The sequence below is a fragment of the Myxocyprinus asiaticus genome, chromosome 17 (genome assembly GCF_019703515.2).
Source record: "Myxocyprinus asiaticus isolate MX2 ecotype Aquarium Trade chromosome 17, UBuf_Myxa_2, whole genome shotgun sequence".
Lineage (NCBI taxonomy): Eukaryota > Metazoa > Chordata > Actinopteri > Cypriniformes > Catostomidae > Myxocyprinus > Myxocyprinus asiaticus.
In genome coordinates this window covers 30,776,390-30,804,288 of record NC_059360.1, presented here as the reverse complement: position 1 = coordinate 30,804,288, position 27,899 = coordinate 30,776,390, and the positions used below count along the sequence as shown (strand labels likewise).

Here is a 27,899-nt window from a genome sequence, read left to right as displayed (position 1 = left end):
ATTTGGTATTGGAGGAGGGAGTGTGGGCTAGGATTCTAAAAAACATCGTCTACATCTAGAGATGCAAGGGTACGCCTGATGCAATTTAAGATTTTGCATCGATTCTATTGGACCCCCTCTAGATTGTATAGGCTTGGTCTTAAAGACACACCCACCTGCTGGCGATGCCAATCAGAAGACGGGGACACAACCCATGTTTTTTGGGGATATGTTAAGATCCAGGAATTTTGGTTGAGGTTTCAGAGCTTCATGTTTGACGTAGTGGACACTCGATATTCATTTTGCCCCAGACTGTGTATTTTGGTTGATGGGGCAGTCCTGAATATGGGTGATGGATATATGGAGAGCTGGGTCCTGACCGGCATGATGATTGGCAGGTGGGTAATCCTCAGGGGATGGAGGTCACCTGATGTGGCCTCATTTCGTGAGTGGTGCATCGAGTTGGGCAGGGTGGTGGCGTTTGAGGAGATGGTATATAGAAGGCTAGGCAACCTGGATATACACTTCAAGAAATGGGGCAGCTATCTAGCCTTTTTGGAAAGCTCTCGGGGAGGGGCAGTGGAGAGAGACTAGTGGGGTGTTTTTTCTTTTTATATATATATATATATATATATATATATATATATATATTGTATTTTTTTTTTTTTTTTTTTTTTTTTTTTCTGCTGTTTTAATGTCTATTTGTGTGTCTTTGTTAGTTGTCTTTTGACCACTGGAGTGCTTGTTTGTGTCGGGTTGGGGGGTTAATGTTTGGGGGGAAAAGGTATGATTTCATGTGGTTTGATTTTGTATTTTCTGTTATGTCTATTTGATTTGCTGCATGGAATCAATAAAAAACTGTTAATAACAAAAATACATTGATGGCTATGTAAGGTTATGTGAAAGAAGAGCATTAAACTTCTTTTTTGGGGAATCAAATGGATTCTGAGAAATAATTTATAGTTTTTGGAGAAGCATTGGTGCTTCTAAAATTAAATAAACAACGCTGTACAGAGTGCACCAAACAGACTCAAAAAGAAGAATACAAGATGTCATACAATTAAATATAAAATATACTAAAATATTGCAAAAAAAAAAAAAAGAAAGCAAACTGATAAAAAAGAGAGGTAAAAATTATAAAATGAGAAGAACATTTAGGTTAAGATGCGAAAATAATGTTTTTTAAAATCTCACTTGTTTAATCTTGAAGTTCTATAATGATTTCATATTTTCCTGTTCTTTTGCAGAAGATAAAATATGTGTGTTACAAAGTCATAGATGGTTTTCGAAAGATTTGTATTCAGCATGCAACAAAATATCGGGACATTCTACTGCATAAGCTCTTCCCTGGTGGATGTCCAAGAAGCACTTGTTTGAAGATAAAGTTATGCTAATATAAAAAAAAATTATGACAATGGCTGTTGAAGGGATACGTACATTTCAATTTGCAAATTACAAACCTGTTTTTATTATTTGGCAATCTACAGTATTTAATGTGCTGGTTATCTGTACACTTCAATTTGCATTTTTTTTACTTAAAGCTTACTAAAATGAATGAATGCTCTGATTGTTTGTCAGGAATAAGGTTTTCTGTTTGGAAATTAATTTTAATTTTCCACTTTTTCTGCTAATACATGGCAAACTAAAAAAAAAAAAAATGAATAAAATAAATAATGCAGGTACTTTTTTTATGGCCGTGCACCTATGGACACCTGCAGAGTGCTGAGATGATGAGAAGCAAAATGATGAGAGCAAAAGAGAGCGAAATGATGAGAGCAAAAGAGAGCAAAATGATGAGAGCAAAAGAGAGCAAAATGATGAGAGCAAAAGATGCAGTTAAAGAGATTACGTGCTATTTAATATTTTAAATATGAATGTACTGAGGATCATACCACTGTAATTTTTTCAGTCCCATTGTATTGGATTGTGTTGTTTAACATGAAATACATATTAAAAATGATTCAGATTTTCTCATTCTTGTTATTTCTTGTCAATAGTCATAAAGTTTTGTTCTCTCAAACAAGTTATCTTTTCCTTAGTATGTTTTGAACCGGCACAGTTAGCAAAGACATGCAAAATAGAATGTGACAATGAGCTCTCTAATTAATCACAAGACATTTATGATAGATTAAACAGTAAAGAATGTAAAATAGTGCAGATAAATAAATGTTTAAGCTATTGTAAGACACATTTTGAATTCAGGCTTGATGTGGCAAGAGGTATAGGAACCAGCAAAATTAGCAAAGACATGTAAAACTAATTAAGACAATGAGCTCTAATTATTCACAGAACAATATTGATCATCGTGTAAAGAATCTAAATAAGAAACAAATATCTGCATATATATGAATTCGGAACAGCACAGTGATCTAAAGACTGATCAAATGAAATAGTGCAACCAATAAATCAACACTATTAAAATAATGGCAAGAATAAACAGTCTATTAATATAATAATTGTGGCCAGCAAAGAGATAAGTTGAATATCTTACAACGCTAGAACAAAGGTTGGAGGGGGGTCAGCTGACACTTACTTCACACTTAGGTTTAGGAACAGGCAGTCACTTCCCATGACAACTTGGCAAATGGCTGTAATCACTCCAAGGTAATAATGAGTTGGGATATATCTGTATGAACATTGTCATCGCTAACTCTTTATGTATACTATAAAACACCACGCCAGCACAAGGTATTAATAAGTGTGGTGGTGGAGGACAGGGGTCATCAGGGTTCTAGTTTGTGGAGCATACTGTATATCATGAATATATTGTTTTACACTCAGCCTGAGATCTGCTGAGATAATAATATTTTATTATTTTGTAATAATGCCATAATTACTGTTTTCAACCATTTTAATCTCTCTTCCTAGAGGATCACCATAAAATGTTGTGTTTGAAAATTGTACAGAAATACCCATGTTTAAAACAAAAATTCAGAAGGTAATTTTTTACACAATTCAGTTCTGAATCTGTCTTTTATTTTTGGTTTGTTTAAACATAGCACAGTATTTGTATATACATTTATTTGAAAGCAGAAAAAATGGCTATAAATGCAATTTGCTAACTGCCATCCCAGGAAATCATGGTTATGTAATTTTAGAAATGCATTTTCTCAACAAAACTATTCACACTATGGAATCATTCTCAGTTAAATTCTGAAATGCATTAAAAATCAACGTGCATACAATTTAAGTTCACTTTATTAAAACTATCATATTCTTTGCTTCCTCTCTCAGGAAATAAAGGCTGTATGCAGTGATGTTTCGTATTTTATTCAGAAGAATATGGTTTTGTCTTGCAGCAAAGGCTAAAAAGGCTACAGTATCTTCAAATTTTTTACTGGAGGTCCTAAAGGATCCTGCATTAAGTACAAAATGTGCACTAAAAAGGCTTGATTAAACCTAACAAAATAGCATTGTAAACAAAACTACTCAAGCCAGTAGCAGCTCTCTGTGGGAGTTGCTGGAGAGTTTTTAAGTTATTTAGGTTAAAAGTTATGTTTATGTTTGAGGCAATATATGCTTTAAATTCCAAAATATTGTGCAGATGACTCATTCTGTTAACCCTTAAATGCATACTTCGGGTCTTTAGTGACCCGGAACCTCATTCCATCCCCTGTATCCCTGGTGAAAAAAAAAATTATTGTATTTCAAATATATTTGCTTTTTCAATAGTACATTGCAAATATATTAACAAAGAATTGTACCATCTTTACAATTCTGCTGTCCTTTTCTGCATATCGCTGCCCCCTTCCACATATCGCGGCGCCATTTTGTGGCGCGTTCTGCATAACGAGGTGGCCCACGTGGCCCCATTTGGCGGCCGGCCCACCGGGAAAACTCACGGTTCCCCCAGTGGCCAGTCCGTGCATGTTGAAATATGTGTCTTCATTAGTGATGTTGTTACATGATATTTATTTTAATGGCCTTGAAAACAACTGGGAAAAAGTCACCTAAGTAATTCAGCCTTTAGTATACTGGTAACACATTTAAAATACTGTATTGTGTAAGAGTATGTAATGTTGAAAGTATATTGTACAAAGTAGTATAGCTACGTAATAACAAAGTATACTGTTATTGACTGCTAAGTGTGCATTTTTTAGTATTTGGAATTAGCCAAAAGTGTAACAGAGCATATACAATTGTAAAAATAATATATTCATGGTATATTGCTAGTATGTTTGGAACACACTCATAATAAATTTGTAATGTACTTATAACACAATTAAGGTACACTTAATTTCACTAATCAAGCATGTAATTAATCCCTACACAGGCATATCCTTAAAGTGTACTAAGTATACTTGAAGTTGTTCCACTTTAGCATACAAAAGTACACTAAATACACTTCAAATTGTGCTTTACTATAATTAAATTACAACTAAAATATACTTAGTACAAAATTAGTTGTTCCAAAATAGCAAATATCAAGTTAACTAATCATTAACACACTTGAAGTAAACTGATCATTAGTCTGTCTGCAAGTACACTGAAGTATGCCAAAATTTAATATACTTAGCATATTTATTTTTCACCAGGGTACCTCATCCATTTTTTGGAGTTGTGCCCACACCTCTGTAGGATTCCATAATCTGTCTCTTGTAAATAATATAACACACAAACACATTTATTTATTTTTTTCAAAAATGGCAAAAAAATATTTTTATAATGGTTTGAGTACCAAAAGTGTATAGGGTCATTAGAGACCCTATTTAAGAGTGTTTTTGTTTTTGTTTTTTTTGGCGCATTCATACATTATTTTGTAATTATTATTTAATATCTATATAAGTTTACTATTACAAGATATCTACAGTTGCAATCGAAATTATTCAACCCCCCCCAAGACAGTAAGGATTTACAAAGGTAAGCTTTTCTGATGACCCAGACTTTTTAAACTTGACATCTATATCAGTTGAGTGACACATTCAAAGTCATAGTGTGAATATATAACCTAATATTTGTAAAAAGCAGGATTTTATAAAAAATACAGCCATGTCATAATTATTCAGTTTAATTTCTTAAATATGTAAGGCTACACAAGTAACTGTTTTAAAACAAAATTAAGTCATCAATCTGCAATGACACTTATTTAAGTTTTAAAATTTAAATTTAGCGTTGTAAGCAAAAATGTATTTCTATGCAAAAAATGCAATTAAAAATAAGCTGTCTCAGAAGGAGATAGAGGAGATTATTTCATTACACAAGAAAGGTCATGGCTAAAAGTACATTTCCAAGGCACTTCAATTTCCAATAGACAAAGTTGGCAGCACCATTCATACATTTTTTAAATATGGTACAACAGCAACCACAAGAAAGAAGTTGGAAAGACCTGTGGAGTCCTGGAAGAAGGTTTTATAGATGTATGACACTAAACTGAAAATGAGTTTTAGACCCATGGGTCAGCAGTACGTCTGGAGTAAGATGACAAGTTGATGACAAGAATGACACCGTCCCCACAGTCAAGCATGGAGGTGGATCAGTCCTGTTATGGGGGTGTTTTGCGGCTGCAGGAAACGGCTATCCTGACTATGTGACTGACACCATGGATTCTTTCAGGTATCAGGCCATTTTGGCATGAAAAATTTGATGTTTTCAGTATGTAAATTGAAGCTTGGTGATCACTGGACTTTCCAGCAAGACAATAACACCAAGGATACATCCAAGTTGTCCAAAATCTGGTTCAGGGATAGGTCGTGGAATGTCCTTAAATGGCCCTTTCAGTTCATCATTAAAATCCCATTGCAAACCTTTGTTGGGATTTCAAGGAAGCAGTGGGAGCACAGAAACCAAAGAATGTCAATGAGCTGGAAGCTTTTGCTCATGAGAAATGTGTAAAAATTATAATAGAGAGGTGTCCGAAGCCTGAGAACACTTACCTGAAACATTTATTTGCTGTTATTAAGGATAAAGGATGCTCCACAAATGATTGACTTTGGGGGTTGAATATTTTTGACATGACATTTGTGGAGAGAATTAGTTATTTTTTATTTTAAAATTTGGGTAAACTGAACTCTTTGTTCTCAAAATCACTCAAATGTGTATTAAAACTTACTTTGACTGTTTACTGAGGTTTTAGTTGATGTGTTTTAATTCACATCATCAGAATGTATTGCTTGTCGGGGGGGTTGAATAATTTTGATTGCAACTGTATTTCTTTGTTTATTACAAGAGAAATGAGTACTATATTCATACAAATAAATACTATATAATTGATTTTCTGTGCAACAATGAATTAACAACAATTGTGATTTATCAGGATTCTATGTGTGTACACATACTGTACATATTTTGCATGTTATTTCTTACTCGAGGTAGCACTGATGTTTCAGTGATGGACTTGATTTACATTTGGCATTGCTATTTTATGAAGAAACAACATGGAAGTTAACTATAAGAAGTTCAACACATGAACAATATGATATGACTATTGTCATTTGTGTGCACTACTGAAATTATGTACGTTCTATTTAGACTCAATAAGTGCCTGAGAAAATACTTATGTGTAGCTTATGTGTTATGTGTAGCTCAATATGTTTTTGACAGCCAGTGGCATCTCAGGAAATTTCAGTGTGTAAGTAATGAATCCTGTTCTAGATTTGTTTGTTTCATTTTCTCTTTGATATATAAAATAATACATAAAAATATATCAAAATATATTTTCTTTTATTATTTTCTAATTGCCTGGAAAATATATATTTTTTTAAATGTGACTATCTGGGCATTTTTTAGATCATTTGTGATAGATATACTGTAAGTGCCAGGTCTCCAAAGACCCTAATATGTAAGAGTGTTTGGTGAAATTCCCATGCATTTAAGGTTTAAATTACATCTAAAATACCACCAAATTAAGGGAATAGGAAGCAAACAAGTCTGAAATCTGAAACACAGATGTAGTAGTTTAAGATGGCCTATGATGATGATGATGTTTTACTTAAAGCGTCAACTTACTTAATGGTTTTACATCTGTACATCCAACTCTGGTGCATGTTACAATACATCAGAAATAAATACTCTTTATTTATTCAAGAATTCAGGTAAAACCATGAAAGTATTACTGATGGTTATGTGAACCAAAGAGGAAGTAAACAGTGTAGAAAACACTGACAGTAGTTTCATGAAAACACATTTGACACTTTGGTCCACAATGGTTTTGCCACCCTAAACATCAGCACTCCTAAAGACTTGAGCATGCATTTTTAAACTTAATGTTTTTAACTTTGAGAGAAGAGAAGGGAGGTGGCACAGACAAACAATGAGAAATACATACACAAAGATGGACAGATAGAGAGAAAGAGAATGAGAGGGATAGACAGCAATAAAGATAGAGAGATTAGCGAAAGAATGTGAGAAGTTTCACTTACTGTATAGAAGGCTGTTTAGGGTGTAATTTATAAAGCGAGCAGACGTGTTGTAGCAAAGCACCAGCGAAGCAGCTCTTTTCTAACTAAAAGATTCAATCATGTCACCTTTTGCTCATTTTGGACTGCTGATCTCATGCTCAGGTGAGACTGAAGAGTTATCTAAATATGAATTTGACTATAAAAGATCTAACTTTTATTGCATGAAAAAGTACTGACATTTAATTTAGGATTATTCAGGGGGGGCCTGGATAGCTCAGGGAGTATTGAGGCTGACTACCACCCCTGGAGTCGCGAGTTCAAATCCAGGGTGTGCTGAGTGACTCCAGCCAGGTCTCCTAAGCAACCAAATTGGCCCGGTTGCTAGGGAGGGTAGAGTCACATGGGGTAACCTCCTCATGGTCGCAATTAGTGGTTCTCGCTCTCAATGGGGCACATGGTAAGTTGTGCGTGGATCGCGGAGAGTAGCATGAGCCTCCACATGCTGGGAGTCTCCGTGGTGTCATGCACAACGAGCCACGTGATAAGATGTGCTGATTGACTGTCTCAGAAGTGGAAGCAATTGAGACTTGTTCTCCGCCACCCGGATTGAGGTGAGTAACCGCGCCACCACGAGGACCTATTAAGTAGTGGGAACTGGGCATTCCAAATTGGGGAGAATAGGGGATGAAAAAAAAATTATAAATAAATAATATATATATATATATATTTTTTAGGATTATTCAGTAATCAATAATGATATTCTATGAATCAATGGTAATACCGACATCTTATGGAGTTTTGTGTTCCTTGCCACAGTCGCCTTCAGCTTGCTCACTTGGGTTCTAAATAAAAATTTTATTTAATTATTTATTTATTTTTATACACAATTTACAATCATATTTAATCAAACTACACAATGATGACTCTATGGCTTTATATATTTTACAGTTTCATTTTCTATTAATGCATGATTTTATGTAAAGCTGCTTTGAAACTATGTGTGTTGTGAAAAGCACTATACAAATAAAAATGGCTTGACTTGACTAATACATCATTCATATTCAGCAAATAAAAGTTGTTCTCTTTTTGTGTGGTGTAATTCTTGTCAGGTATAGCAGCATTCCTAACAAGGCAGACTGGAAAAGCATGCTGGAAAGAAATGAGCTGAACTTTCCTGAAGAAGTCAATAAGAGTCATTAATTAGATCTAGAGGTACACCGATGGACAATGCCATGATATATAATAGATATAAATTGACCAATTTTTAAAAGGAAGCAATTTTTGATGTGATGTTAACTCTACAGAGTGTCTGTTTTGTCTATTATTTCACATTTTTACTTTCCTCAGAAGTCTGAGATGAAAGCAATTTTGTGCTGGGCTTGCAAGAAGACTATTCATCATGTCAAGAGTATGGTTGTACTTGAGATTAAAAAGGTAAACTGAAACTCCTTCTATTTCAACTCATTTGAAATGTAGACAGTTTACAGCCTCCATACACCAGACACTGGGTTAAACTTGCATGCAGAAATCAGTTTTTTGTTCACTTGAAAATGCCTGCAGAACCCTTTATTAAATATGTTTTTTTTTGTTTGTTTGTTTGTTTTGTCCAAAAGGAAATAAAGGCAGTGTGCAAGAAATTGATACTTTGCCTGCTGTTCCATGGTAATAGCAGATAAATTTGTCAGCATTGGAGCATGTGTCACTGAATTTTACTGCTCTATTGTAATGAACATGGTGACCTCCCATTCCCCAGTATGCTCCTTTGCCCTGGTCGAGTTCTGGGATGAAACCGCTGGCTCATCTCTGGGCGAGTTCGCAATCTCATTCGGCGCTCACAAAGTGGATGAGCTCTCGATTGCAACATTGGAGAGTGGGCTGGTCCAGTCTGATGCTGAAGACTCGACTGGGATCCCACCTTCGGGTGCAGTCGCCCAGTCGCAGGCAGACGCGAAAGCTGGCGGCCATGCTTGCCCGGACGGCTGCGAGCGTTGGTCTGGAGTGGAACCCTCCACTCCCCCCTGAACCCTCGTGGCTTGACGATTGGATCCTGGGGTCGGAGCGCCGCTCACGGCCACGCCCCGCCCCGGTCCCTTTCTTCCTGGAAGTGCATAAGGAGCTCACGAGGTCATGGTGGGCACCTTTCACTGCCCAGACCCAGTCTCTGAGCTCCTCCGCTCTCACTACCCTCGACGGTGGGGCTGCCAGGGGGTACTCCTTGATTCACCAGGTAGATAAGGCGGTTGCGGTGTACCTGTGCCTGCAAAACGGCGCCACCTGGCGGAACCACCTGAGACTCCCGTCCAATGCCTGTAGGTTTACGTCATCTCTGGTGACTAAGAACTACGGTGCCGCTAGACAGGCCGCCTCTGCCCTGCATGCCATGGCTCTCCTGCAGGTGCACCAAGCCAAGGCGCTAAGAACTGCACAAGGGTAGTTCTGACCCGGGATTGATGCAGGAGCTGCGCTCAGTGACCGATCTCACCCAATGGGTGACGAAGGTCACGGCGTGGACTCTCGGGCAGGTGATGTCTACCCTGGTGGTCCAGGAGCACAACCTATGGCTCAACTTGGTCGAGATGAGGGAGGCTGACAAGGTACGGTTCCTTGACACCCCGTCTCCCAGGTCAGCCTATTCGGCGACACTGTCGAGGACTCTGCCCAGCAGTTCTCGGCGGTTAAACAGACGGAGGCTATTCAGCATATTCTGCCCTGGCATGGATCAAGATCCTGCACCCCGTCTGCTAGCAGCCCGGCTCTGGCGTAGAGCCATCCGCAGGAAGCAGACACCCCCCCGTCTCACGGCCCGCTGCCAAGAACCCGAGGAAGGCTTCTAGCTGCCCCTGAGACGGGCGACCCATCCTGGGTCACACACCCAGTGTTTACGGCCATCGTTATTGTGATCGCCAGACACCACGCATTTATGGCAGGCACGACGCAGTGGAGGCAGGTCCCCCGCCCCTGCGTGCCCAGCTGCGGCACAACTCACCCGCCTGGCGGTTGTGACGGATTACGAGGACGGTTCCCTCATCCCCTGTCACTGACCAGTCCTATGGTGGGTACACAGAGCCAGGTAAGTGCTTCGATGTCCCCAGACTCAGCACGGCCACGAGTTCGTGGTCCGAGCCCTCTCAACGTGCGCCTCCGGCTCCACCCCGCCGCGAGGCCCCACCCACCAGTATGTCCGACAAGATTGCCTCCTTGGTCCCCCTCACCTGGAGCTTGGGGGCATGGCTTGCGCTCCCCAACCCGTCGCGATGGCTGACCAGGACCGTCCGACTCAGCTATGCGATTCAGTTCGCCAGGCACCCGCCTGGGTTCAGTGGCATCCATTTTACCTAAAGGGCAAGGTGAGAACACCACTGCCCTCCCCGCGGAGATCGCATCCCTCCTGCAGAAGGACGCGGTAGAGCCTGTCCCTCCAGCCGAGATGAAGAAGGGGTTCTACAGCCCCTACTTCATCGTACCAAGGAATGACGGTAGGTTGCGGCCAATCCCGGACCTGCGAGTTCTCAACCGGGTCTTGCACAGACTCCCATTCAAGATGCTGACGCGGAAATGCATTTTAGCGAGCATCTGGCATCAGGAATGGTTCGCGACGGTAGACCTGAAGGACACGTACTTCAACGTCTCAGTTTCTCCTCGGCACAGGCCCTTTCTTTGGTTCGCCTTTGAGGGCCAGGCGCACCAGTACAAGGTCCTCCCCTTCGGTCAGTCCCTGTCACCTCGCGATAGTACCACCTGGTCGATTATTCCCTCGACATCGCAATCCCCCGCCAGCAGCCATCTCCGGCAGGTGTCTCGGAGCCGTTGGGTGAAGGCAAACGGGTGGCCGGTCGTCTCCAACTTCATTGACCGGAACAGCTGGAAATGCTGCTCCTGCTGCAGGATGGTCTTCTTCAGGTCCTCATAAGCCAGGAGGTTCACCGCTGGCAGTTGTTGTGCTGTGAGCTGGGCTTCCCCGGACAGCAACGGGAGGAGCCTGGCCACCCACTGATCACACGGCCAGCTCCATATCTCACCGGTCCGCTCAAATAAGTCGAGGAAGGCTTCCGGTTCGTCCTCGGCCCCCATCTTCAGAAGTGTGGGTGGGGGCATGGGGCTGTGGTTATCCAGGGAGGTGGCCAGGGCTCTCTCCTGGCTGAGAAGGCTCCGGATCGCATGCCGGTCCTCTGCTTGAGCCTGAAGGATCTCAAAGAACCGGCGATCTTGATCTTGCCAAAGCTCAGGCAGGGATTGTTGGTGGGACTGGTGTAAGCCAGTGAGGGATTTGAGGATCTCTGCCACCTGGGAGGACTCCATGGGGCGTACTTCATGATCCCGGGTTTCGGCACCAGTGTAACAGCTCACAAACAGAAGCGAAGGAGAACACAGGGAAGCAGGTTTTTCCAGGCTCAGGTAGAACTTTTAATCAGCCACTTCAATGCTTTACAACTTCACAAACTCATCAGCTTCACAGGCACATAGATTTAAACTCATTAGCTTCACAGGCACTAGTAAATTAAACACATCAGCTTCACAAACATAACAGATTAAACATAGCAGCTTCAGGAGCACCGTGGCCTTCCTTGTGCCAGACTCTCTCTCCCTCTCTGCTGGTGGCATGGCTGCTTATGGGGAGAGTGGCATGCTCTCCCCATGCTCACTGGAATTAGAGACAGGTGTTATACATAATCTAGCTCAGGTGCAAGTGCCCTTACCGCTTTCTCTCTCTCTCAACGGACACTCGACCACACCCCCACTGCCACAGAAAATGTGCAAATTCACCAAGGACATCAGAATAAGGCCCGGGTGATCTATATACTGTAGCAAAGGAAAAAGACGATTTTTTATTTATATATGACGGTGTTACATTAAGCATTATTAGTTCAAAAGACTTAAACTTATATCCTGTCCTCTGAGCAACATCAAAAATGACACAGTAAATTGTAGCAACACCTCCTCCTCGACCCTTCAGACGAGGCTCATAATATAAATCGAATATATTCATCCGGTTTAAGCTAGGTTTCAGTCAAACAGAGCACATCCAAACTATCATCTGTAATAACTTAATTTACAATTAGTGCTTTGGTTGAAAGAGATCTAATGTTTAGTAGCCCTATCTTTGTATGATGTTTATCTTTTTTTGTTTTGTTTTTCAAGTTTGACCTTAATAAAAAAAATTCTAAATGATTTAGTGAGGGGTTTGTGTTTGGTAGTTCAGGGAACAGACACAGTCTCTATATAATATCTAGGTGATACAGTCTCCATGTGTTGTAGTTTATGTGACCTGTGTGATGTTTCAAGGCAGCTAGCAGACGTTCGGATTAGCTAGTTTGTCTGCTTCCTGACCTGGGCCCCAGTTAGTCAAATACTATCACTATTAAGTCTATGAGCCAAATTACTAGAGAGGAGAGCGGCACCTTCCCTGGAGGGATGGAGTCCATCTCTCTTTAGCAGGTCAGGTCTACCCCAAAAACTCTTCCAATTGTCAATAAATCCTATGCTATTCTCCGGACACCACTCAGATATCCAGCCATTCAGTGACACTAATCTACTATAAACCTCATCACCACGACGAGCAGGGAGGGGGCCAGAGCATATTACAGTGTATAACATAGTTTTTGCAAATTCACACACCTCTTTAACATTATCTCTAGTGATCTCCGACTGGCAAAGCCGGACATCGGTAGTGCCGACATGAATAACAATTTTAGAAAATCTACATTTAGCATTAGCCAGCACTTGTACATTTTATCTGATGTCAGACGCTCTGGCACCTGAAATGCATTTAAAGATGGTGGCTGGAGTCTCTATTTCCACATTCCTTACAATAGAATCACCTGTGACCAATGCTCTTTCAACATGATTCTCAGCATGTAAACAGGAACAACACACGGTTAAACCAGATAGAGTGGCAACATTTACCAAAATACCATCAGTGAACAAACAGTTTCCTTCCTCCTTTCCCTTTTCCTCCTTTTCTTTTCCTTTAATTTGCTTAATTATATCCTCTTAATCAAATTATTTATTATAAGATATTGAAATAAGATTCGATAATACTTATTTTCCAAGCTCTTTTGTAGAAAATCTATTATATCAAAGTGTACTTTTACCTTTCTAAGGTTTTGAATCAGATTCCTTCTTTCATATTTATATTTCTTCATACCATGCTCTATTGTTTCTTCTTGCCCACAGTAGTCGCATCTGCCTGTAATATGTTTACCTATTTTGAAGTGTACTGTTTAATCCAGTGTGTCCAAATCTAAGTCTTGTTATTAATATCTCCTCTCTCCTGTTTAAATAATGGGGGGGGCGGGGGGGTTGTACTTGCTTGTTTTGATTATTGATGGGGTTACCCCCATCAATAATCAAAATATCTTGAATATCTTGTGTTGGATGGTCTTGACAGTAACCCTGTAAATTAAAATAGTACTTCAGTGATGGCTGTATCCTTCTAATTTCTAGTGGCATTTCTCCCATTTCTACCTGTAATGCTGCTGTTGGGGTTGTTATAAATTCACCTGTACATAATCTCAAAGCCTGAAATTGTATATTATCTAACTTTTTGAGAGAGGTGTCTGCTGCTGATCCATACACCATGCAACCATAATCTAATACTGATCTAATTAATCCACTGTATATGGCCTTCAGAGCAGTCCTGTCTGCCCCCTATTCGCTTCCAACTAAACACCTCATTACATTTAGTACTCTCTTACTTTTGTCCAATATTTTCTGAATATGTCCTACCCATGTAATTCTTTCATCAAACCATAACCCTAGAAACTTAAAGTGCTTCACTCTTTCCAATTTGTGATTGTATCATTTTAGTTTTACCTCACTACCAATTATTTTCCTTGTGAAGAACATTGTCTTTGTCTTGTCAACTGAAAATTTAAAACCCCATTTATATGACCATTCTTCTATTTTCGTGATAGCCCCCTGCAGTTTCTTTACAATTAATTCCATATTTCTTCCCCTCTTCCAAATTGCCCCATCATCTGCAAAAAGTGAAAAAACACATCCCAATCTCTATTTCAATAAATACATAATTTATCATTATGGAGAATAATAAAGGGCTTACTATGCTTCCTTGAGGTGTTCCATTTTCAACAATACATTTTCCTGAATAGCTCTTTCCTATTCTGGCTTGAATTTCTCCTGACACAAGTAATTTTTCCAACAACTGTTTACAGACAGTTTGTTTCACTTTAACTGACTATATCATAATTCCAGTGGGTCAGATGTTTACATACACATAGTTAACTGTGCCTTTAAGCAGCTTGGAAAATTCCAGAAAATGATGTCAAGCCTTTAGACAATTAGTCAATTAGCTTCTGATTGGAGGTGTACTGAATTGAAGGTGTACCTGTGGATGTATTTTAAGGCCTACCTTCAAACTCAGTGCCTCTTTGCTTGACATCGTGGGAAAATCAAAAGAAATCAGCCAAGACCTCAGAAAAAAAATTGTGGACCTCCACAAGTCTGGTTCATCCTTGGGAGCAATTTCCAAATGCCTGAAGGTACCACGTTCATCTGTACAAACAATAGTACGCAAGTATAAACACCATGGGACCACGCAGGCATCATACCGCTCAGGAAGGAGACGCATTCTGTCTCCTAGAGATGAACGTAGTTTGGTGCGAAAAGTGCAAATCAATCCCAGAACAGCAAAGGACCTTGCGAAAATGCTGTAGGAAACGGGTAGACAAGTATCTATATCCACAGTAAAACGAGTCCTATATCGACATAACCTGAAAGGCTGCTCAGCAATATAAAAGCCAGACTACAGTTTGCAAGTGCACATAGGGACAAAGATCTTACTTTTTGGAGAAATGTCCTCTTGTCTGATGAAACAAAAATCTAACTGTTTGGCCATAATGACCATCGTTATGTTTGGAGGAAAAAGGGTGAAGCTTGCAAGCTGCAGAACACCATCCCAACCATGAAGCATGGGGGTGGCAGCATCATGTTGTGGGGGTACTTTGCTGCAGGAGGGACTGGTGCACTTCACAAAAGAGATGGCATCATGAGGAAGGAAAATTATGTGGATATATTGAAGCAACATCTCAAGACATCAGCCAGGAAGTTAAAGCTCAGTCACAAATGGGTCTTCCAAATGAACAATGACCCCAAGCATACCTCCAAAGTTGTGGCAAAATGGCTTAAGGACAACAAAGTCAAGGTATTGGAGTGGCCATCACAAAGCCCTGACCTCAATCCGATGGAAAATTTGTGAGCAGAACTGAAAAAGCATGTGCAAGCAAGGAGGCCTACAAACTTGATTCAGTTACACCAGTTCTGTCTGGAGGAATGGGCCAAAATTCCAGCAACTTAATGTGAGAAGCTTGTGGAAGGCTACCAAAATGTTTTGACCAAAGTTAAACAATTTAAAGGCAATGCTACGAATGTTTTTGCAAATACCAACAAAGTGTATGTAATCTTCTGATCCACTGGAAATGTGATGAAAGAAATAAAAGCTGAAATAAATAATTCTCTCTACTATTATTCTGACATTTCACATTCTTAAAATAAAGTAGTGATTCTAGCTGACCTAAGACAGGTCATTTTTTCTACGATTAAATGTCAGGAATTGTGAAAAACTGAGTTTAAATGTATTTGGCTAAGGTGTATGTAAACTTCTGACTTCAGCTGTATATATTGTATATATCTGACCTTTGATACCTAATTTACAAAGTCTGATTAATAATCCTTTCCACATCATATCGTATGCCTTCTCTATATCAAAGAAGACAGCCACTACACTTTCTCTGTTTATTTGTGCTTTTCTTATTTCATTTTCTAGACAAAGCTGGATCCATGGTATTTCTTCCTCTCCTAAAGCCCTCTGGTATTTGGATATATATCCTTTATTTTCTATATAACATGTTAACATTTCATTTATCATTTTCTCCATTATTTTGCAGATGTTGGATGTTAAAGCAATTGGTCTGTAATTTTCTGGGTTTATGCAATCTCTTCCTGGTTTGTGTATTGGAATTACAACAGCCTCCTTTCAGCTTTGTGGTAATTTCCCTTCCTCCCAAACTTTATTATATAGTTCTAGTAAAATATTTTTGGATGATTCACTGAGATGGTTTATCATTATGTAACAAATCTGATCCTTGCCTGGTGCTGACATCTTAGTTTTCTTGAAAGAGAGGTTAAATTCTGTCTTTGTAAATGGCATGTTTAGTAAGTCACTGGTATTTTCTTCATGCTATAATAGCTCTTCGTTCTCCGCTATTGTAGTTTCCCTTCCTCTTTTCCCCTCTTCTCTAATATTGTCTGAACTGTGAAATTTGACAAAAGATTTTGCCAGCATCTCTGCTTTCTCCTCATCTCTCACTGCTGTTGTTTCACTATTGTTTAGGACTGGGTACCCATACTCTACTTTAATCCCATTCATTCTTTTTATCATTCTCCAAATTGTACAAATTCCTGTCTCCCTTCCCACTGAGTCACATAATTTCCTCCAGAAGTCCTTCTTTGCATTTATTATGATTCTCCTTCCATTTGCTTGCATCCTTTTATATTCAATAAGATTCTGAAAACTGTGATTCCTTTTCAACATTTGAAAACCTTTATTTCGAGACTTAATTTCTTTATCACATTTCTTTGTCCACCATGGTACAATCTTCTTTTTGTGCTTACCTCCCTTCTTCTGCATAGACTGCTTTGCAACCTCTAGAATAGCTTTACAAACAGCGTCATTTAAATTATCAACATTTCCATTAATATCAATTTGCATTTCTTGGTCACTAATATACCTACATTTCTCCCAATCAGCCCTACTGAAAATCCATTTCTGTAATCCTCCTGTATCATATTCTTCTAAACTCAGGCCTACTTCTATCACTATCAGAGAGTGGTCACTTCCTACTTTTGTGCCTCTAACTACTTCCCATGAGCAAACACCAATGAGTCTGATACTAATGTGAGATCAATGGCCAATTCTGTAATTGTTCTGATATTAATTCTTGTACCACTTCTGTCATTTAGGCATACTAGGTTTTTTATCTCCATTAATTCTTCAATCACCATTCCATTGTCATCATTACAATTACCCCATAACGTGCTATGGGCATTAAAATCTCCACAATACATCACTTTCCCTCCTAAATGTACATCGAGTTCATCCACTAGTTCTATTGAAAGCTTATTAACAGGGATTGTAAAAGTTAAAAATTTTGATATTTCCTTTTGTCCAAACTTCTGTTATTATATATTCCAACTCAGTTCCTTTCCCCAGAACTCTATATTGTATTCCTTGCTTTACAAATATTATACACCCTCATCCACTGCCCTCCCCTCTGTCTCTGTGGATACTATCATAGCCTTTAATATTAAAATCTAATGCTGGCTAAAGCCAGGTTTCTAGTTTCTTTCCTTTAAACTCTTGGCCATTTGCTAATAAATTTCTTGCATTCCATTGTAGAATATTCAGATTGTCTTATCAATTGGGTCTCCCGGCTTCCCATCTGCTAGTAATCTTTTACTGATATGCTCCCAGGATCTTTTAGACTTGATCGGTGCAATTGATTATGTAGGCAATGAACAACATCAGCTAATCAACTGTCAGTGCTGTATTAGTTTTCTCTGTCTGACCTACCTCTGATCTCAAAATGTGAGTAACTTTGTCTGTTTCATCTCTTCTCCTTTGTCCTTGTACCCTCTTCACTGCCTCCGCATAGCTTATGTTGTTAACTGCTTTCACTTGCTCAATTTCCATGCCCCTCTTCCTGACATCACAACCACATGTTACCCTGTGTTGCCCACCACAGTTACAACATTTATCCTGCACGTTACCTCCACAGTCTTCAATTCTATGTTCACCTCCACATTTGAGACACATTTGCACACTGCTTCTATATGCCAATACCTCTGGCATTTGTAACACCGAAGCAGGGGAGGGATATAGGGCCTAACTGAGAAGCTCATACATCCAATTCTAACTTTTTCTGGGAGTACGGACTCCTTAAACTCCAGAAGAACAGACAAACTATCAGCCCTTTTGCCATTAATTGTTTTTATCGACCTCTTTATTCTGTTCACCTCGCCCCCAAAAATACTCCATTTGAGTTTTTCCAAGTATTCGTTTACAGGAATACCTGTTATCACTCCCCGCATCACTCTACTCTCACCCAGAATCCTGCTTTCACTCATTATTTTCTTGCAAATATTTTCAATATGCAAAGCTTTATTTTTCTGTTCTTCCGTTTTACGTTACCAACAAGTTTCCATCTCTCAAAATTGCAGTAAGAACGAGAGACAGTACATATTAAGTCAAATACATAACGGAATGTAACAATGGCAAATAATTCAATCAAACAATAACATCAATACATTCAAAAAATATTTTAGCCTATTTTTAAAGAAGGGTCCCCACGAGGGAAATGGCTTATTAAACATACTAAATGATGTTTTTTTGAAAATGTAAAAATGCAAAAAGGTTTCTTTGATGGTTAGATTTAGGGGTAGGGTTAGGGGATAGAAATGATCGTTAGGTCGGTATAAAATCCATAAAATGCATGGAAGTCTATGGAGAGTCCTCACAATGATATAAAAACAAGTTTGTGTGTGTGTGTGTGTGTGTGTGTGTGTGTGTTAACATATTATTTACTTATTCTGGCGCTAAGTAGTTTTCTTGAATTTATGGTTCAGACTGAACATTAAAATGTTTTAAAATGTATAAATACTGTATGCATGTATAAAGTTTAAAAAATGTACATTTAAAAACAAATAAATGTACATAAATAATATGGTATCGAGCTCGGGTCAAGTCTCGAGCCCCTTTCGCCCAGGACAGTGAGCCACACCTTTACACTATCCTCAGTGCAGGATTACATTTACTTGCGAACTACTGAAATTAAGATAAAAAAAAAAAAAAAAAAACATAAAATAAACTTTTTACACTTTAACTACTTTCATTTTGTTAAAGATCACAAAATTCCATTTGATGGAAATTTGAAATGAAGTTGATATGCGTAAATCTTAAAAAATAGCCTTTCTTTTTTGTGTTGGGCATTATGAATTTAAGAGATCTTACAGCAAAAGGAAGGACTTTCCTTTTTTTAGGCATGTTTTCCAGAACATTAAACCATTATAATAAGTAGAGTAAAGTTTAAAGGATTGTTCACACAAAAGTGAAAAATCTCGGTCTCAATAATCCGAATAAACCAGTTCACTTAAATCGAATCAGAATTTTTAATGATTTCTATATGAATGCGTTTGATTCTCCTCCTTGCATAGTGTGTGCATATAAACAAGGGTTCATACATGTGTTAACACGTGGGAAAAATATCGAAATCACGTTTTGCGTTCCGGAATGGAAATTCATTTTTCCAGACAAATGGCCAAAAACCGGGTTGATCCTGGAAAATCCTGGACGGGTAGCAACCTCTATGTGATATTTCTCTTGTTCTTACATAGTCAAAAATACTGTATACAGAATGCATTCTGTAAATAGATTATTCTGTATACAGAATTAAATCATCAGAAAAAGTAGCATTTTGCTAACTGAACAATTATTTAGCCGGTAATGTTCTCGCGTCTAATCGAAAATTATCTGACCATGTGACTGTTGTTCACATTCCCGCGCTGCCATAGGGAGTAGGTGCACGTGCGTGAGACTTCCAGTTTGAGATATTTAAATTGTAAATTGTATTCTAATTCACATGTACAAAAATGATCGTAAATCTTAGACACATCAGTTAACACCAAATCTTGCGTTTGAGAGCGCGTCATCATGCGCGTGTCATCACTGAGTCGCGGGATTTTAACTGAGGTAAAGTTGTTGTAAATGATAAAAACAAACAAACGCAAAACTCGTTCATATTCGACTAAAATGTATGTGGCTATGGTGTATTTTAGTTTACAAGTATTTATGCTTTCATTTAAGTCGAATGTGTTTGTTCAAATGTATATTTTTTCTTTAGCTGACATTGGCTAGTTCAGAGGTGCAGTTGTATTGAATTTAGCAGCAGTCTGGGATTTGAAACAACACATCAAAAAGGAAAGTCATTCCAACTAAAATTATTATTTAAAGTAATTTCGCTTCATCATTAATATTTACGCAGTGGTAGTCCTGTCATTTCGGCTGATTTGTGAGAAACATGATTAAACTGGGCCGAGCATGGACCGAATCCGCCCCGGCTCACGGTCTGCAGATCCGGCGAGGCGCGCGGAGACCGAAACCGAACCAAGCGGGCCGGAACCAGCCCGACGCCTGTCAGCAGCAGCGCAAGCAGACGGCGGGCCCGACTCTGCTGATCCAGAGGCAGGAGATGGTCGCCTTCTTCAGACTGTTCGGTGGGTTCAGCAGAACAACTGCTCATAAAACTTTAACTTATTGTCCCATTACATGAGAGCGTGCTGAATCTCATACACACTATTACACCTGAATGTAGCTTTGCCACCCGTTTAATTCATGTATAGATATCAACCTACAGAATAGAAAATCTAATATTAGTATTTTGTGATTTGCTGTCTGCTCAGATGATGATCTGATACAGGATTTTCTGTGGATGGACTGCTGCTGCAAACTTACAGACAAGGTAGCAAAAACAATCCGTTAGATTGGTTTTTAATTTAGAAACGTGTATATACATATATACAACTGTCTCTGTTTCTAAAACCCTATCTGTTTATACATTTTTAGTATTTGCTGGCTATGACGTTTGTGTACTTCAGGAGGGCTCGTTTCAGTGTTGGTGAACACAACAGAATGAATTTCTTCATTGCCCTGTGAGTTAATCATTGCATGTATGGATGTTCTGTAGGGTTGCACTTGGGCTTTAAAATATTTTAATTTGAAAGCATTTTACTTGACTATGAGTTGACAATTTATTTGGACTGGAATCAACACAAATCTATTTCTGTAATAACTATGCCATTATATTTATGAATACAGCCCTAATGCCTTGAATCCAAGCGCTGAATTTTTATTCTCCAGTTATCTGGCGAACACAATGGAAGAGGATGAGGAGGAGACCAAGTATGAGATCTTCCCCTGGGCTCTTGGAAAGAGCTGGAGGAAACATTTCCCTCGATTCCTAAAGCAAAAAGACCAACTGTGGGCACGCATAGAGTACCGAGCTGCTGTCAGCAGACGATGCTGTGAGGAGGTATACAGCTCTAGATCTCAGATAGATGTCCAGTTTAATAAGTGCTTCCTGAACACTCTGAAATTTCACTAGAGGGCATGTTTTCACAACCTGATGGATCTGGAAAGTAAAAAAGTCTCTCATTGCATCATACCTCTCATCAAGTATTTCAGCCTTTCTTGTGACATACAGTACCATCTCTGATCAGCTTCATATCATTATCACTTTGTGTGGTTTAGCCGTGTTATGCTCAGAATTGATGTGTGTTTACAGGTAATGGCTATCGTGCCATCTCACTTCATCTGGCAGCGTGAGCGTGCAGAACATCACAGTGGAGCTCAGAGACTGTACCGAACCCAGGAGGAGATCCTCATTCCCCGTGGACCCTCTGTTTCTCCAGAGCCTTGTTCTCTATGTGCCAAGACCTCTGCTCATCCCCGGCCTCGTCCATCCTCTGCTGGAGCCCGCTCTTCAGCAGTGCCCCTCGAAACTACCCCACAAATGTCCCAAACCTCTCGCAGACCTAGTAAGATGACAGAGGCTAAGCTCACCTGTAACTGCACAAATAGAGCAGGTGAGTATATAATGCCCTCTAGTGGTAGAAAATGGAAATTGTCAATTTATGGGCAACACCAGGGCTGTGTCCGAAAACTGGAAAATGCTGTCTTCGGAGGCTGTATACCGAGGTAGGATGAAAATAAGGTGCTTTTCAAATTGTTCTGAGACCAATTTCCTTAAAGGAATATTTCGGGTTCAATGTAAATTAAGCTCAATCGACAGCATTTGTGGCATAATATTGATTACCAGAAAAATTACTTTTCACTTGCTCTCCTTAAAAAAAAAAAAAAAAAAAAAAAAAAAGAGCAAGAATCTGGGTTCCAGTGAGGCAATTACAATGGAGGTGAATGAGGCCAATCTGTAAACGTTACAATACTCACTATTTCAAAAGTATAGACACAAGACATAAACAATATGCGTGTTAACATGATTTTGATGTGTGTGATAAAATCCCTTACTAGCATTTTCTGTGTAAAGTTATATCCAATTTTACTTCGTTGCCACGATGATGTAATGTCAACAAACCCTAAAGTGACTAAAAATCAGCTCAAATAACACATGAGTTTTAACAGAAGAATTAATGTAAGTGCTTTCATAAAATTCTAAGCCTCACATTTCTGCCTTTAAACCCTTCAAAAACTGGCCACATTCACTTCCGTTGTAAGTGCCTCGGTGTAACTTTGATTTTTTCTTTTAAAGAAAAGGACGGACGATTCAGAATTTTTTTTGTGGTAATCAACATTATGCCACAAATTCTGTCGATTGAGTTTAACTTGTATTGAACCTGGAATATTCCTTTAAGAGTTCCATTCATTCAGAAATGCAGTCTGCTAAGCTATTAACTGATAAGGCAGCAAGTCAGCTGCCAACGTTTTTGGAAGCAGCCCAGGTGTGAACCCATTTTTTTTTAACATCGAAATATTGCAGGATACCAAATAATCCCAATATGCTTCTCACATGCATTTTTCTGTTGTGCTGCCTGAACGTTTACCTTGGACACAGCTGAAATTGTTGTTCTTTGAAAATATTCACCATTGGCTTCTCTTATTCTTGTTTACAGGAGGTGATGTGACCAGTGAAATGTGTCGAGATCATTCGATGGACTGGATCAGTGAAGAGTAGCTCAGCTGCATGACAAGTCAGAGGCACTTTAGGAGTATTAGTCTCTAAACTGACCTTATGCTATACAGCACTTGAATGAATAATGTCATTCATATGTGATCTAAGGAATGTCAGAAAGTCTTTGTATTCCTTGATGTATCATAAAAAAAAAAAAATCATTATTTATTCCTTATTGTTGTACAAAGAACTTCATATCTCTGGACCTCTCAATCAGCCCTTTATCGTATTCAGGGGGATTCTCTTATACAAAAGTGTAAATGAAATGTTAACTGGTTTATTGACCACTGAAATGCTTTGCTGCAGTAAGTGAATGTCTTAATGAAACAAGCATAACATCTGATTGAAACATAAATAAACACATCTCTATAACAAATCTATTTCATGACTGAAGCAGATCATTAGACAGACACTATATGTTTTATGCTTTGATTGAAATACTCAAAGCAGAAAAGTAAAAATGTATAACAAAAAACAAACATTTTATTTTAGTTTATTGATTAGGAGAAAACAGCTGAAGTGTTGAACTTTGTTGTCCTCTTGCATACACATTAAATATGTGGAACAGCTATTTCAAGATCTTCCATAATTTGACAAGGAAGGCGGAAAAGTGTCACATCATCACATTAAAATGGAAGTTTAAAAATGCATTGATCCTCAAAATCACATGCTATGTCCTCTAGACATACATACTAAGCAATCACATTGCACACAACGTGTGAAGGACAATGTTGATCCGTTTAGCTGAATTATCAAATGAATCAATGCAATAATGCTGCTGTAAGTGCAATGCAAAGCTCTTTGCTGCAACTCACCAGTGTGGCCAGTATGTTCAGGGGTGAGGATGTACAATGTATGGAACATCTCCGAATGGCCATGTCAGACCACCTTCAACACAAAGCATAAATGATTATCATGCGTTTGATTCCATCCTGGAGTGATATGCACACACATTTCTGTTTTCTGTAATGCAAGCAATGTGGAATATGTGGCTTCTTAAAATGTTGTTTCACTGCATGTGCAGTGTAAACATGAGGAAAGATAGTGTTACAAAATTTTACATTCAGTGTCTTCACTGGGTTTATATTCATCATCATCTTCCCTAGGTGCTTTTCGTTTGTTAAATGTGACATCTTTTTTTAAGTGATGGGGCGACAAGCCAATCCCTGTACTGAACCTCAACAATGTGTTAGCACACCAGAGGAAGTTTACAGCATCGCAGACCCTCCAACAGATCAATGACCTGTGTGATACTGAAAGACAGAAGTAATCGGTTACATTGTATCAGTGCTCACTTTTCAAACAAATGAATTCAGCTTCTCGAACAAGAAGCATTAAACAACCTCAAATTAGCAAACTGTGTGGTTGACACTGAGATGTTTGAGTTTTGCATTACTTTGCTTGATAAAAAGCACACACAGATCCAGGATGGAGGTGAGAAACCACAGCAGGTAAAGTCAAATGGGAATTAACCATGTCCAGGGCAACCTTACACATAAAAATAAAAACTTAACCAAACTTGTTCCTCTTCAGTAGACAAATGCAGTAAGTGCACTCCTCAGTTCATTGCCTGCGATTTACTGCTCTGACTATGATCAGCAAGATGATAGCACCCTTTTAAAGGAATATTCCTGGTTAAATACAAGTTAAGCTCAATCAACAGTATTTGTGGCATAAAATCGATTACCACAAAAATACATTTTGACTTGCCCCTCCTTTTCTTTAAAAAAAAACAAAAATCTGGGTTACAGTGAGGCACTTACAATGGAAGTTAATGGGGCCAATCCATAAACATTAAAATACTGTTTCAAAAGTACAGCCACAAGACATAAACAATATGCATGTTAACACAATTTTAGTGCATTAAAATCGCGTACTAACCTTTTCTGTGTAAAGTTAAATCCAATTTTACAACTTTGTTGCCATGACAATGTAATGTCAACAAACCCTAAACTCTAAAATGACTGTAAAAATTGCTATTTAAAGAACTTCACAGCTCAAATAATACACACATTTTAAAAGATAAATTAATGTAAGTGCTTTTAGAAAATTATTAGCTTTACATTTCTGCCTTTAAACCCTCCAAAAATTGGCCCCATTCGCTTCCATTGTAAGTGCCTCTCTGTAACCTCGATTTTTGCTTTTTTTAATGAAAAGGTGGGACGAGTCAAAATAATTTTTTGTGGTAATCAACATTATACCATCAATGCTTGTGATTGAGCTTAACTTGTATTGAACCCGGAATATTCCTTTAAAATCAGTCTTATGTAGACAGCAAATGATTCTGACATTGGCTCTTTACCGAGTTAAAACCCCATCCAGCTAGAAGAGGGCCGGCAGATATGAGGTCACCATTGTAAAAGTTGACATTATCAGGCCATTCCTCCCTTCGCCAAAGGCTCCATGAGGAGCGCCAGCGCTGGTAGTTTGATACAGGATGTCTGTGATGGTCCTCCCTTATCTCCCTTATCCACCATTACACTACTGCTAATGCATATGCATCAGAAACAGCTTCAGAGTAAGTATCACCAAAGTCTTTCTAGCAAGTCAGTCCACTGTCGTCCATCTTTGGAACCCTCTGGGGAGGCTATTTCCAGTCATGCCAGTGCAGCTCCTATCAACTTGAATGAAGATTATGATCAAAGAACATATTTCAAATCAGCAATAAAATCGGATAATACTGGATTCATAAATTGTGATTCTTTATCTCATATTACGCTAAAAGATGCAATTTTCCCGGCTTGTATAGCTAATGCACATGCACATTCTAGAGCTGATTGACAGGTGATGTTTGTATCTAAAAGGTGATTGGCTCTTTTAAAGGCAGGACTTCCTTTCTAGATCCGTTGACCGTTGGGCACTTATATCTCCTAGGTTGAGCATTCCAGTTTCTCCCATTCATTTTAATAGAAGTGGCCCATCTCTGCTAAATAATCTCTGGTATCGCACACCTGCCCTGGACAGAAAGAGGCTCATAGTACCAGATCCAGAGCCTGATTCTAGAACACAATCAACTTCAGTGACATCCATCATGGTTAACATTGCACTGGCATCATGCAGAGGGAAAAAGGTCTGTATTGCTATCATGCATGCATACAAAGTGCAGATATTACAGATTCACAAATATATAAATGACTGCTTTTTTGTGACATTGATTTCTTCTTTAGGATATGCAATAGCTGGCCCTCTCTTCATGAAGAGAGTGAACTCCTCCGGGCTAGGTCGGCAAATGAGAATTGGGATTTCCGTTGACGAATGCAGAACACTTCCAGAAGGATGCCCTTCCATGTACTCATGAGGTATTAGTCCCCAATTACTATGGAGCTTCAGCCCCTCCTAGAGTTGGAACATCTTACGGAACTCTAAATGTCTCTTTCGACAGCACTCAGCAAGCAGAATCTCTCTGTAACATATTGGCCTTTCCCCAGGGACACATACATGAAGTGCAGAAAAAGACCCCTGCGGTTCTAATGCCACCTGTCCATGAGAAGCTACCTCTCTCTCCTTCTCTTGACTGTCCTGTTCCACATCAGTTCTTGTCTTACTCTCTATATTTTGCACTTCTGTGTTTCAAATGTCTCACAGATCCCAAACTTTCTGGCTCAGACTGTCTTCAGGCAACAGCTGAATGATCCTCTCCAGTGGGGACAGAGGTCGACGTCTCGCAAATAAAGAAGCTCCATGAGAGAACTGTGGTAATGTGGAGGCAGGTGTCACTTTTGGTGCATCTGAGCCACTGTTGTCATCATCAGAATTATTTGGGTCTGTCCCAAAGCTCCTTAGACCACTGACAAATGGTTTAACTCGAACCACATTGTGTCTGTCCAAACAGATGACACAGACTCTTGACAAATTAAGAGTCATGAAGGAAAAACCCAAAAGTAGTCCAACTGTCATAGTTTATAGCTTAGTAGGACTGAAGGATGAAGACTGTCACCACTCAGTGATGAGAAACACCACACACATTAGCTACTTGACACTGATCAAATGTTAAAATTGTGTGGAATAGACATATTGTGCATGATGTTATTCACTGCAATCACTTTTACCTCTGTAGATCACAATAACCTTTGTAAAATACAGAGTCAAGCAAAGTTAGTAGGTAATTTAAAAAAGACCTCAAATAATTACACTAAGGGGTTCGAAATAGTGTCAGAATACGAGTGTAAAAGGCAGCTTAAATTGTGCCCGTTACGTGCGAAGCCATCACTGGAAAACAGCTTGATAAAAAAAAAAAAACATTTCTGACGTCACGGACAGATGCTTTACTACCTAGTCACCGGCAGGTGGAGCTCTTCAGTCTTATTCAGTATTACATTATTATACGGTTGACAAATATTGATGCAAATAGCTTTCTCTGAACTGCTTCAGTTTCTCTTATAAATAAAACGTGATAGTTGTTTATCTTTAAAGTATAAATGCCATAGCACGTGCATGTTCATCTTTATATCTGAACACGACAGCTACAGACCTTTTCTGGTTATGATTAGGTCATAAATTTAGGGCATAAAGTGTTTCATTTAATTTATGTGAAGATTATGTTTCACATAAATCTCAGTCGATATAAATATTTTGATAAAGCCCTAATAACTGAATTCTGGATTTATGTCATATTGAAAAACTATTTTTTAAATGGAAAAGTGATATGCTGGGGGAAAAATATATTATAAATCTACCCCACCATGATACTTCTTTACATTAATTTTGACATTGCATTGATTCGGTTTAATTGTTGTGTAATGTACAGAAATGTACTCAGTGACATTCTGTGTTCAAGATCTTTTTTTGCTGTTGTTGGAAAACATACTTTTTGGCTTCAACGATT

At 38.8% G+C, this 27,899-nt stretch overlaps 1 protein-coding gene and 1 pseudogene across 1 annotated transcript; one reads left to right on the top strand and one right to left on the bottom strand.

Moving 5' to 3' along the window:
• The first annotated feature begins 8,423 nt into the window (after window positions 1-8,423).
• Window positions 8,424-23,428, top strand: LOC127455056 (speedy protein A-like). The gene is made up of 10 exons (XM_051722616.1): window positions 8,424-8,528; window positions 8,664-8,750; window positions 16,099-16,143; window positions 16,220-16,319; window positions 20,372-20,603; window positions 20,790-20,848; window positions 20,953-21,038; window positions 21,247-21,418; window positions 21,671-21,971; window positions 23,016-23,428. Exons 5-10 carry the CDS (start codon window positions 20,408-20,410, stop codon window positions 23,075-23,077), a joined length of 876 nt encoding a protein of 291 aa, XP_051578576.1. The 5' UTR covers window positions 8,424-8,528; window positions 8,664-8,750; window positions 16,099-16,143; window positions 16,220-16,319; window positions 20,372-20,407; the 3' UTR covers window positions 23,078-23,428.
• A 693-nt stretch (window positions 23,429-24,121) lies between these two features.
• Window positions 24,122-26,938, bottom strand: LOC127454961 (tRNA (adenine(58)-N(1))-methyltransferase, mitochondrial-like; annotated as a pseudogene).
• Window positions 26,939-27,899: the final 961 nt, after the last annotated feature.